General features: G+C 40.3%; 1 protein-coding gene across 1 annotated transcript in view; it reads left to right on the top strand.

The window, feature by feature from the left end:
* Positions 1–12,763, top strand: part of PTCD2 (pentatricopeptide repeat domain 2) — a 30,849-nt gene extending 18,086 nt beyond the window's left edge. The window contains exons 8-10 of the mRNA XM_055332807.1: positions 658–732; positions 7,804–7,917; positions 11,810–12,763. Coding sequence (XP_055188782.1) covers positions 658–732; positions 7,804–7,917; positions 11,810–12,034 — 414 coding nt within the window. The 3' untranslated portion in view covers positions 12,035–12,763. The remainder of the gene's footprint in view (positions 1–657; positions 733–7,803; positions 7,918–11,809) is intronic.
* Positions 12,764–13,008: the final 245 nt, after the last annotated feature.

The following is a 13,008-nucleotide window of genomic DNA, read 5'->3' as shown; positions in this document are numbered from 1 at the left end:
ACCTTACCCCCATGGCCCATCTCCCATGTTGTTGGGAGTGCTTGCATCTCTTCTGTGGTTTGAACTTCCTGCTCTCTTCCAATACTGTCAAGAGATGGAGTTTGCATTTCTGCTTCTCAATCTTGTTTTCTTTTTTCTTTCTTTTAAAGTCTTCCAGTGGGGTAAGGAGAAAGGCCAACTTTGTGCCTCCACCTTAAAAACTGGAACTCAGGCATGTCATTAAAGCCTTCAGTAATCTTCCAGTCTGGAATGCATAGATCGCAGGATGAAAGGCACAGCATTGGGAAATACAGTTGATGGCATTGTAATAGCATTGTATGGTGACAGATGGCAGCTACACTTGTGAGCGCGGCATAACGTATAGAGTTGTTGAATCACTGTGCTGTATGCCTGAAACTAATGTAACATTGTGTGTCAGCTCTACTTCAATAAAAATAAAATGTTTTGGAAGCTATTTTTAAAATTCAGTAATCTGCAACTGTAGGAAATATTTTATAGAAAGTTCTTTTTTGATTACCAAAAAAACTTTTTCTTTGTGGACTTCAAAACCCCTGGCACACCATGAACAGGAATATCCTACTATCTTTAAACAAGTCTTTAGGATAACAGAGGAATGTTCATGTGATTTGGAATATAACTTACTTTTCTTTTTTCTAGAACCAAGTGGCAAAAGCTACGTCCATTTTTTCTCAAATCATGAAGCCAGAAAGTGTACTCTGTGCTAATTTAAAGGTAAGTGACTTCTCTATTGTTTAAGGCTTGAAAGGTGGTAAAATGATGTCTAGATTTTTTTTTAACTATGTATGATGAATTTTGATCTCTTAAGATCTTGATTCGTTCACTTCAGTGATTTATTGAGCTCTGAGTTACAGAATAGGCCCTGTAACAGAAGTCAGTACCGGCACTTAGAAATAGGTGGAAAATGAGAAATGCTCAGATTGAAGATGTAGCTAAATGCTGCAAGTATAACATATGACTATGTCTAGATGGCTGTAGATAGAGAGGAAGGAGATGGACTCTATTTTCTCTTGACTCAGACTTGAGAAAAATCTGCATGCTAATTGCATCCAACTCCTGATACCTAACATGGGGAGTTAGTATACCTATGCTACACAAAATAGTGCTTGATGTGGTAAGCACTCAGTAATGTTAGCTATTTTCATTCTATGTTGCCAGCCTGCCGTGACCCATCTGCCCCAGTAAGCAGTGAGATCCACGCCTTCCTGGAGCAATGAAAAAGATAGGAGACTCTGGTCATTAGAGACATCATGTACCCCACTCAGCCAGCCCCTACTGAGGCCTTGCTTTGCTGGGTACACTTGTGTTATGGGGTGTTGAAAAGAAAGCTATCTTTCAAGAACTTAGTGTCCTAAAACATCAAAGGGTCAAGATGAGGAAAACATTGTCAAAAGAACAGAAATGTGTTAACCAGCAGTATGGTATGAACTAGGAGAAGGGCTCACAGCCAGTGTATTGTTGTAGCATGGTGAGTAAAGGGCTGGCCAGCGGGAACAAACAGCCTATCTCAGGGCGGGGAGAATTACTGAGTAGTGTCTGAAGGAGGACGGGCCATGCAATTGGAGGGATGAGAGGGAAAGGGCATTCTTTTGGGGAGATTAGTTTTGCTGAAGGTTCTGTTTAAAAGAATAGAACCTTTTCATTGCAACCACTTCTTACTAGCCTTGAGTTCTTAGGCAACTTAACCTCTATGGTCCCTATTTTCCTTTTATGTAAAAGAGAAATAATATATTACTGTCCTTTCATTTTGAAAATTCAAAGAATAATGCATGTAAAGCAGTTAACACAATACCTGGCATGTAATCAGTGTTCAGCGAATGCTTCCTAATACCACTTGTATTTGTTTGAAATGAAGTGTACTACATAAAGAGGAATATTTATATGTAACAAATCCTGGGACCTAGTGAATAAGAATTGGGAATTAACTTCAAGGTTCCATGATTTCCACTACTTCCGTAGTGATTATCCTCAAAAGTCACCCCCAGACCAGTGCACACATGACTTTCAAGAGAAGGACTAAATGAGCCTTTATGGTAAACTTTGGAAAATAAGTTTGCCAAGATGTCTGAGATAAGATTATCTTATATTTGACCTCATATTGACTTTTCAAAGGCTTTTCATGTGAGGGAAAGATGAGCCTAGGGAACCAGAAAAATGAGCACAATAATAATAGAGAACTTGGAAAAAGGGTGGTTTCAGAAGGGAAGAGACTAACTACTAGAAAAGTATCCAGAAAGAGATCTTGCAGGTTTTAAAGGGCATGAGCCTAAAGGGGTGATGAATGCCAGAGCTGTCAGTTAAGAGCTCATCTGTATAGAGCCAGCAGTGGATCGGATAGGAACTGACAAATGCCACAAAAAAGGGAATTAGAGGTTTAATAAGAATTGAGTTTAATTAGACATCGGGGTGAGGAGAGGAGTCATCAGAAAAAGACAGGGAAGAAATAGCAGCAGTTTATAGAAATCTAAGAGGGCTATTAGCCCTACGTACTAGAGCCTGCTACAGACAGCCCCTATCTCTAGACTGGGTGCCCATGCAGAAACTGCAGGTCAGAGCAGATGGGTCAGCCTGAAAAGTTCACTTGGGTAAGCAAATCGGGGAGGTCAAGGTGGCAAAGGTCCAGAGTCCAGAAGTTCAAGTCGTTGGAGCCAACAATATCAGTAAACCAAACACATTAGGGAACCTGGTCTTCCAGCAGGTACCATATGTATTGTACTTTCTTTTCTGCTTCCTGCTGGATTTGGACAGCTCTGAGTATCCAAGTCTATCATCGCTTCTGAGAGAGTGGCCTGCAGATGAACTCATTTTGTGATTGGGACAGAAGTAGAATTACTGGCATTGCAGGTGGTTCATAGCATCATGGAGGAGAGAGGTACAGGAGAATGTGGTGAGAGGAGTGTTATATGGATCATTGGCAGCTTTTCCTAGAAGTGAGCTAAGGGAATCAATAAGGATTAGTGGTAAGAAATTGAAGAGCTACAGATCAACAGAGTTTTATTTTAATTTAGCTGAGGTACCAGGCTAGGTAGTTAATACTCATTGGTTCATTTTGTACAACACTGTAGGAATAATATTTTGCCATATTATACGTGTGGAAAATGGAGATTCAAAGGATAAATAAATCACCCAAGTTCTCAAAGCTACTTATGTAGCAGCGTCAGAGTTTAACACAAACAAGTATGTTTAACTACAAAGCCAAGGGTTTCCCCACCACTCGAGACCTACAGAGATAGGGTTTTGTCTTTTTTTTTTTAAATCCAGGATTGGGATTAGCTGCTCCTCCTGAATGATGGAAAGCACATGGGATTAGACGTCAGAGAGCCAAGTTGCTGTAGTGCATGTACTCCATGTCCTTGAGTTTAGGTGCTTCATCTCTTGTGATCCTTGGCTATCACAGTTGTTACAAAATTCTAGTAGTATTTTTTTTTTCAAATGAGAAAGTGCTTTGATGGAAATAAAGCATAGGCTGCTGAGTGAAGCTATCTGTTCATTGGTGGAGCAAAGGTCCAGAGAACGGTGGGAAGTGCACTCATGAGCCAGAGCAGCAGGAGTAGCTCTTTCTCTGAGAGCTAGAAAAGAAAGGCAGCTGATTAAACATGATGGAATGTGTGTGTTTTAGGCAAACACTATGTAAGGAACCTTGAACGGATCTTGTATATGAGTCATCCCCTCCATGGATTGGGTCACAGGAGAATATGTTGTTCAGAAACTTAAAGACCATTTTATGGTTTAAAAATGCTCACTCAGGAACTTCTTCCAAATGTCCAATCTAGGTTTGTCATATTTCAATGTAAACCTGTTTTGGCTTCCTTAGGAATATTGAAAAAGAGACAGTTGCCATTCTCAGGTTTAATCTTTCAGATGCAGATCTGTTATTAGAGCAGGTTTTTAAAAACTGATTTAATGGGCCCTAGCTTTTCTGAGGCTGAGTCATCTACTTGGAATCCTTAAGGGCTGTTTGTTAATTATTAAGAAAATGGAACCCTGACAAATAGGCTGAGTAGAAAGTCTGTTCAGTCAGTAGTAGCAGAAATAAATGAGGTTTTTTTTTCTAATCTACTTTAAAAATTAATGTCTTATACTAAAATTTTTTCCTGCTGCCAGTTGGAATTTGAACTCACCTAATTTCCCCCCCTCAACTTAATATTCTTTTTGTCAAAATTGCTCCTGCTGCCAATATGACCCAGAGGGCCTGATTTTCCATTTTCCCAGCTAATACTTGCTACATACCGAATTGATTAGCAGATGATCTCATTGAGGCACATGCATGTTGGCTCCGCTGTCTGGATTTAAACCCATCAATCTCAAAAGAATTCTTTACAATGTTGATCAATATCAAAGGATTAATTTCCACTTCTAAATATGTTTGAAAGTAGCCAGGACCAACATAGGGTAGCTTTCCACTGTTGCTATTTGAATTCTAATCATGTCTCTAGAAATAAGGCATGTCTCCAAATGGACACCCATTTTGGAATTTAATTACTTTGCAGGGGAATTGGCAGTTGGTTAGTTTTGCTGATTTTATCATTATTTGTTAATACAGATAAATGTTTTAATGCTCTTTTCTCCAATCCCTAAGGTCACCTAAAGTTAGAACCCATGCTAGGAAGTCTCCTAGGCTGCATGGGGTAGACAAGGAGACAGGGTTCATTTCTCATAAATCTCTTTGTGGTAGCATCTTGCCTGAATGTAGAAGTTAAGAGTTATACTTTGTTTTTCTCAGGTCTACATTGCTCTTGATCAATCTATACAAATGAGAAGCTTTGTTTTTCTTCCATGTAGAAAACCAGAGATGATCATTTTGGGTCTGATGTGACATTAAGGACCCAGCCTTTCTGTATTTTCACACCACCATCCTGAGCATATGTTTTCCATCCATTATCTTTTCCAGCAAGAAGTAGGAAGAATGGGGATGCCTGGGTGGCTCAGCCGCATCTGCCTTTGGCTCAGGGCATGATCCCTGGGTCCTCGGATCGAGTTCCACATGGAGACTGCCTCTCTCTGTCTCTCTCATGAATGAATAAATAAATAAAATCTTTTTCAAAAAGTAGGAAGAATGAAGGACAAAGAAATTGGGTCCCTTTGTGGGTCCTTTCCCAAATGTCTCACCTAGCCACTTGTACTACATGTTATTGGCCAGAACATAATTCTGTGACCATACCTAGTAGTAAAGAAACCTGAGAAATACAGTCTCTGATTTCTGTCCAGGACAGTGTCATTTAAAGTTAGGGAGTTCTATTAATCAAAAAAAGGAGGGGAGGATATTATTTAGAAACCCAGCAGTCTCTATTGCACTATGATATTCTCCTTCAAGTGTAGCCGACTTGAAAAAGATGAGATACAAATTACTGCATGTTCAGGGCCTTTTTTATGGTCAAAGGCATCCAATGATTTGTGAACATTTCTTGAGGTTTCAGAGAATCAGAAGGGCATGAACTGTCCTTCTGTAGTTGTTTGAGTAGTTGTTCCTACCTAAATTCCCCCTATTCCTTGCTAATTTTCCTAGCCTTTTGTTTGAAATCTGTAAGATTAAAGCAGTGTGCTGTGTGTACCTTGATCTGTTTTCCTTAGCCATACCCTGAGGTTGTGGCTTGGGACCAGCTCTGCTAGCTTTACCTTTTTTCTTTGCTTTTTATCAGTGACTGCCTTATCTGTATTGCCCTTTTCAGTGTATTTCAAGATACTGAACTTTACTCTTGAAATCCCTTCTGAATCAGAGATAGTTGCTGGAGGCAGGAAGAGAAATTGGGAAAACTTAGGAAGAGATGTTCAAATCTTCCAGGAGCACATCACCAATAGTTTCTAGCATGGAGCTCTGGGAGGTTTATCTCTGTGAATTGCTGGGGCACCTCAGCTCTCCTTCGCAGTCATTGTCGTCGAGGGTCTACTAGGTGCCAGGCACTAGAGACATAATATGTAACAAGATCAACTTCTCCTTACCCTCAGTAGGACAGCTGCCAACCCCATCAGTTGGTTTTTATTAACAAGAATCAGAATTATTGTTGAGAGTCAGAGATTTTACCCCACTTTTAAGCTAACAAGTTAATCTTCCATAGTTTTATGGAGACTAGTAGAGTTCACAAGGCACTGAGAGGTGAAGGGGCATTTATCAATTAGAGCAATAGTAGTAGTCACAACATTAGCATTTTGCATCCGTTTCTTGAACCCAGTTCCCACAGGGTGACAGGTTTATATACCTCTTATACATATAGGAGGTTATACTTTAAGAGAGGAATCTTGAATTTGGAGAACTCCAGTCTCTCAAATGGACAGTAAGCATGCCTGTCCTTTTCTCTGGGTGTGGCACTATGTATGTCTTTCCAGGCTTTTGGTTATACAGCTGTTTGAAAAGAGAGTCTGGAATACAGGCAGTCAGCGCTTCTGCTTGAATGTGAGAAAACCTGTGGAGGATTGGCTCCCAATGAAAGGTGTGCTGATTGTGCCTTTGCTGAGCACTGCTGAACACGGAACTTACATCACCTTCTTTGGATTTCATCTACTTAGAATCATTTCATTCTGTTTTCTGGGACCAAAGATAACCACTCATCCCGATCAACTGCTCCACAAACTTAAATTGTCATAAAATGGACTATAGAAAGAACTTAGCTGGCTTGCTATTTAATAAAAAAAAAAAAAAAAAAAAGGAATACCTCTTCCAGAAAAACTGCTTTTCCAAAGGATCAAGAGCCTTTAAAATGTTGACATCCTTTGACTTTGTAATTTCACTTTTGAGAATCTAGTCTTAGGAATTAACAAGTTTTTTTAATATATGCACATTTATCAATATATTGGAGTAGTATTGCTTAAATTAATGAGTTATTGTATGTGTATGATGGATTGCTATGCATTCGTCATTAAAAATGAGATATTCTATCATTTAATGAGAAAATATTAGTTACATAATAATTCACAAAAAAGAATCAGATCTGGAGGAAAAATATTTCATGTATTACCCTCCAAATATATTAAAGAGTGGATAACAGTAGTTGGGGAATTCTGAGTTATTCTTACTTTCTTTAACCTTTTCTGTATTTTTCAAATTATACTAGTGAACATTGGTAATGATAGGGGGAGATGTATTTTTTTTCTGTTGTGTCAATTTTGTCTGTCTGATAGAAGGTAGTTATTGCTACCATTTTAAAAGCCAAGTACTGTACCCAGTTCCTTAATGGCTCCGGTGTAAGTAGGAGTACCTCATTAGGACTTGAACCAGCTTCCACTTCATACCTGAAGCAGCTGATCTGCCTACAATTTCCTAACTTAAATAAGTAACTAAAGGTATCTTTTGTCCCAGAGTCCATCTTGCAAGATTTGTGATTGTCTTCTCTGAATCTAGAAGAAATAGGAAGAAACTGATAGTAATGTTTGAGTACCTGCTGTATGCTGGCATTTTATTCGATGTTCACAGTAACTCAACTATGAGATGTAAACCTATTTCCCTCATTTTACAAATACTGAAGTTGAAAGAGATGAAATAGATGGCCAGCGTCCTGTAGCTGGTAATTGCCCATGCCAGGATTCCAGCCCAAACATGCCAGACTCGAAAATTTTCTGCATTTGTATCTTTAAGTAGGTTTTGAAGTTGATGTGTTTGATTAGCTATTGGAAAACAAGTTTGGGCTGATAGACCTATATTTGAAGCATTTTTGAACTTGTGCAAGAGAATGAATTAGGAAATAGCATGAAGCAGGTAGATGCCTATAAATGTGGGCTTGTGCAGGGTACATATCTCATTGTTTAGCACCAGCTCAGTCTTGTTTTTGCTTATTTCTTCTTTGTATTCAGATTTTGATTCATATCAAGGCAAATATGTTGAAAGCCCTGATACAGATACTAAAGGATGCTACAGAAGGAAATTTATCAAAATTTGTGAAAAGACCAGAGTTCTCAGAAGAAGTGGTAAGTAGTATGTGATTACTGCAGAAATCATTTAAAAGTGAAAGGGCGCTCATTAAAATGTGTCCTACTGTCTTCAGTCTCCAGTCTGCCCCCTTAAAGAGTGTCAAATATGGCATCCCCTCTCTTCTTCCTTTTATAAGACTACTAGGTTTGGGTGCAAAGATCTTTTTCTTACAACAGAAAATAGCCTCTGAAATTCTAGGAAGATTTTGTCCTCTCACATTATTCTCACCACCACCCCACACACAAACACACACTATTTTCCTGGATCCCAGCTCCCCTTTTCCTTTCTCAAGCCTCCAGTGCCTTCTCCCCACTCCCCCACCCCTGCTGCCAGTTTCGTGGAGGAAATAGAAGCAATCGAGAGAACTGCTGCCATACGGAGAACCTCCTCCTGTCACTGTGTACTCAGCTTCCCTGCCAAAGCCATGGCCACCATACACACCTCGCCAGAGCAGGCTCCCCTGTTGAGACCTGGAGCCCATCCTCTGGCCCACGGCAAGGCATCAGTTCAGAAGATGTCTTACCCACTTTTGAGCATCATTAACATCCCTTCCCTGTGGATCGTTCCCATCAGCAAACAGCTGCTGCAGTAGCACTCATCTTAAAAAAAAATTTAAAAATAAAAAAATAATTAAATGAAAAGACATGCTATACTGTGTGTTGGGCTAGGAAGACTCAACCCCATAAAGTCAGTTCTTCCCAAGTGATTGTGATAATGTAACCTCCTAATAAAAGTGCCATTAGGGTTTGTTTGTTTGTTTGTTTTCTAGTTAGGGTTTACTAGAAAAAAACAAAGTAGCAAGAACCTGTGAAAGAAGAGGGAACCCTGTGAAAGAAGAAAGGAGAAGGTACTAGACCTGGCAGATACAGAAGCTTTACTTCTATAATTAGAACTGTGGTTTTAGGTTCTGTGTAGACCAGCTAATGTAACTATATAAATGTTTTTGCAAAAGTATAAAACAAAGTTACATAAAAATGATAAGCAGTTTCCAAACATTGAAAGCAAAGTGAAGTGAATGAACCCATGTCTCACACTGCTGGCTTAAGCACACAAAGAGCAGTCATTATAAGTAATTTGAAATTTAATAATATATACATCTATAGCTAAAGGGAAGAACACTGTAAGGAAATCCTAAATTACTGGCAGTGATCGGTTTGTAATAATGATATCTGTGGTATTGTCATTTTGACTAAGAAGGGGCCTATTGACTGGTTCTCCCTCCCACCCTTGCATTTTGATACTACTGATCCCTGCTGGCATCTGAGATGGCACGGTTGGCGGTGGCACGGTTGGCGGCAGCGTGCAGCCTGGCCCTTCCCCCCCCCCCCGCCCCCCCCCACCACACTGTTCCACTCCCAGCTGTATCCCATTTTCACAATTCCACCCAGAGGCTTCTTCCTGCTGGCAAAGGGAGCTTGTCAGGAAACTAATGGGATATGATGAATTTAAAGCTTCTTTCTATTCAAATTCTTAGCTTTGTGCAGATTGTGATTCACCCAAACCCTTTGGGAGTATGTTTGCAAAAGTAGGGGAACTGGAGATGTAAACGGGTTTCAAAATGCACCGTTGTGTGCATTTGCATCCATTATTGACACAACTTTGGTTTTCTCCATAGCACTGATATTAATCACTCTACCTAGATCTGGTTCATCAATATGTTGTCCTGATTATATGACTAAAGCATCCAAACTCCACACTGAAAAATACTGTTTTCTATCTGACCCCTGCCCCCAGAGTGTGTAAGACTGATTTGCTTAAAGAGCTCCCCCTCTAGTTGAGTGCATTTCCTGGCTCTTGTGAGGCTGTGCAGGGAGCTGCTGTTGAGAAATAAATGAGTCCTCTGACTCCGGTAGCCTTTGCGCCAGCTCTAAATATGCTTGTGAGGCTGCATGTGGAGACTTCCACTGTAAAGCTTGCATCTTACAAATGCTCTGTGCAGTGTTGGTATCAACAGTTATTAACGAGGTCTCGTGTGGAGGTAAGGTGCTGTTACACCACCAGAGGAATTTGGAAAAGAATTGTTGATTTTCCTAATTACTGTGACTAAAGCCACTCCAAACATTAGCTTGTTGCTTCATTGATTTCTTTTTCGAAACTAAACTAACAATAGAGCAAAATATCTTTTCTGCTTAAACTGTAGAATGGTTCTCCTGACACCATTGGATCTTTGTGTAGTTAGAGGAGAGAATTGATGTATATGCATTTAGAGCAAAGTTCTCTCCAGCCTGGTATATTTGCTTGGCTGCTTTTGGAAACTGTGGGTTTCACATTAAGTCGTTTCACCTTCAAGTGAGGCTGAGACTAAAGAAGCTATTCTTTTTAAGAACGTAAAGTGCTAAAACTTCTTACCTGAAAGTTCAGTGAGGAGAGCTCTTCTTTGAAGGGAAGGCATGCCAGCAACAAATAGCGTTATGATATATTTAGAAAATGACCAGAGGATTTCTTAGGGACCTTAAATATAAGTAAAGTTCATCAAGAAATTTTAGGTTGTATCATTCTTTTTCCCTTTGGTTTCTTTTTTTTTTTTTTTTTTTTTTAGATTTATTTTATTTTTTTTTTATTTTTTTTTTGGAATTTAGCCTTTTTTTTTTTAAGATTTTATTTATTTGTTCATGAGACACACACACACACACAGAGAGAGAGAGAGAGATGCAGAGGCACAGGCAGAGGGAGAAGCAGGCTCCACACAGGAAGCCTGACATGGGACTTGATCCTGGGTCTCCAGGATCACACCTTGGGCCGCAGGCGGCGCTGAACCGCTGCGCCACCGGGGCTGCCCAGATTGATTTATTTTAGAGAGAGGGCACAAGTGTGGGGAGGAGCAAAGGAAGGGGGAGAGGAGAGAGAGAGAGAGACAGCAAGACTCCCCACTGAGCAGGGAGCCTGATGCAGGGCTCAGTCTCACCACCCTGAGATCATAATCGGCCAAAATCAAGAGTCGAATGCTTAGCCGAATGAGCCATCCACGTGGCGGCAATCATTAATAAGGATTGAACTAAGTAAAACGTTGATTTTGTTCAAAAAGTAGCTCTACATTGTAATTAATTCCTAGACTTGTGACCGATGTTTATACCTTTGGTCTAGATCTCTCCTCAGTGTCTCACATTGGTGTATATCCAGCAACGACCTTTCACAGGCATCTCAGCCATACTCCAGACAGAACTCTTGATTTGTTCCCCCTTCAGATCTGCTCCTCCTATCTTCCCCCATCTCCCTTAATGATCTCACCCATCACCACGTTGCTGAAGCCCAAATTGGGAAGATGTCTTTGATTCTTCTCTTTCCTTGACCTCTTCAACAATAAATCCTTTCAGTTGAACATCCCAAATATACTTGTTCTACATCTATTTCTCTATCTTGTGTATACATTTTCCAGTCTAGACTGTCAGCCTCTCTCATAGGGATTATGATATTGGCCTCCGGATTAGTCTCCACCCTCCATTTCTATACACAAGCCATTTAAACATAAGTCAGATCATGTCCTAATTTGGACCGTTTGATGGCTTCTAGAATGAGTTCCAGAAAACTTCCCATATGCTACAAACCTCTACATAATTTGGCCCTCCCTACTGCTCTCCTTGTTAAATTGGGCAAACTTATTTCCATTGCTATTTGACTTTTTTTTCCTGATGTGTTTCATTGTATATTATGTACCACTTAAAGACCCTTTTTATGAGATACTAGGAATGTTTTTCAAGTACTAATTCTGAATCTTGGGTATACCTTGTGGAATCTGTTCATACTTCCGTGTGCCCCAGCACCCTGGTTTGCACCATTCTAGGTATACACTATACTTTTCTATGCATTTGTGTATCTACTTCTTGGAAGATGAGAACAACAAAGAAGAAATCTTGCAGAGATATAATGATCTGCTCTTCTTTTTCCCAGCTGGCCAAAGCGAGGGAAAAAGTGAAGGATGTGCCTGCCCTTCTAGCCAGATTTGATGAGATCTATGAGAAACTGCAGATAAGTGGCCAGATCACCACTTACACTTTGGATACCCTGCTGTGCCACACCCCGGGGGACAGGAAATCCCACATGATACTGTTAAACAAGAGGACGGTCAGCCATCGGACCTGCCAGCCACTCAACCAGTCCCTGTGGGCTGAGTAACCCTAGGTTCAGCCCACTCACGGGTCTGAGCTGGAATAGGCCTGCTTCTAGTGAGTTGATAGCTTCCTCAGAAATCAGGCATTGTCCTCCAGTGGATGGTGTACTAACAGACACTTGGTCTCGTTAAATTTCTGAGTTCATTGAGAATCAGCATGCTGACTGGAGAAATCAATGGTGTACCGCTGTGAAGATCTAAATACAATCACACAGAGAGCTCCGCTCCCTCAGGAAGGACTCTTTCCCTGTGTCCGCTTCTGAGGATCCGTGAAGGAACATGGCTGTGGTCTCCAGTCCAGCTCCTGGTGCCAGAGTAGAACCCAATAAGCACCCGTGGGAAGGAATTCACCCTACGTGGTCAACTCCAGAATTTTCAGGGGAGTAATCACTTGCAGAATTTAGGAGATCTAAAACTTATTATGCTACACTGGGCGGTAGCCCAGGATCTTCTCACTCCTTCTGTCATCGTTTATCTGTGACCCTAAATAAGATGCTTGTGAACCTGCATCCTGACTTGAAATTGTCATTTAAAGTTCAGTAGGGTCTAATTTTCTCAAAAATGAGAGAAATAAAAGGTTCCTGAGGAAATATCTTGAGGTCCTGTTTTGTTCTCTCGTCAGCACAAACCAACCCCAGAATATAGCTCTCAGAACTGATAAGTAAACTGAAATTTTAATGGTCACCGCTGTGGTCATGGGCAGGCCATGTACTTTTCAAAATAAATGCCAATAAAAACTACATCATGCTCTCTATTTTGCTTTGTTCTCTATGTGGATCACAAATATTTGGTTCTACAGTTCCTTGGATTAATGATCTTTTTTCTCTTGAGATGCTTTATTTTGTTTTGTAAAAAAAAAACGTGTCATGACCGCAGGTTAAAACTTCCCCATCCTGAATATAAAAAGTAGTGAAAGGGAATAAAGGGGAAAGGAGAAAAAATGAGTGGGAAATATCAGAAAGGGAGACAGAACATGAAA

This window comes from Nyctereutes procyonoides, unplaced genomic scaffold, assembly GCF_905146905.1.
Source record: "Nyctereutes procyonoides isolate TBG_1078 unplaced genomic scaffold, NYPRO_anot_genome, whole genome shotgun sequence".
Lineage (NCBI taxonomy): Eukaryota > Metazoa > Chordata > Mammalia > Carnivora > Canidae > Nyctereutes > Nyctereutes procyonoides.
The sequence above is the reverse complement of the archived record's forward strand: the minus strand, read 5'-3'. Positions and strand labels throughout refer to the sequence as shown.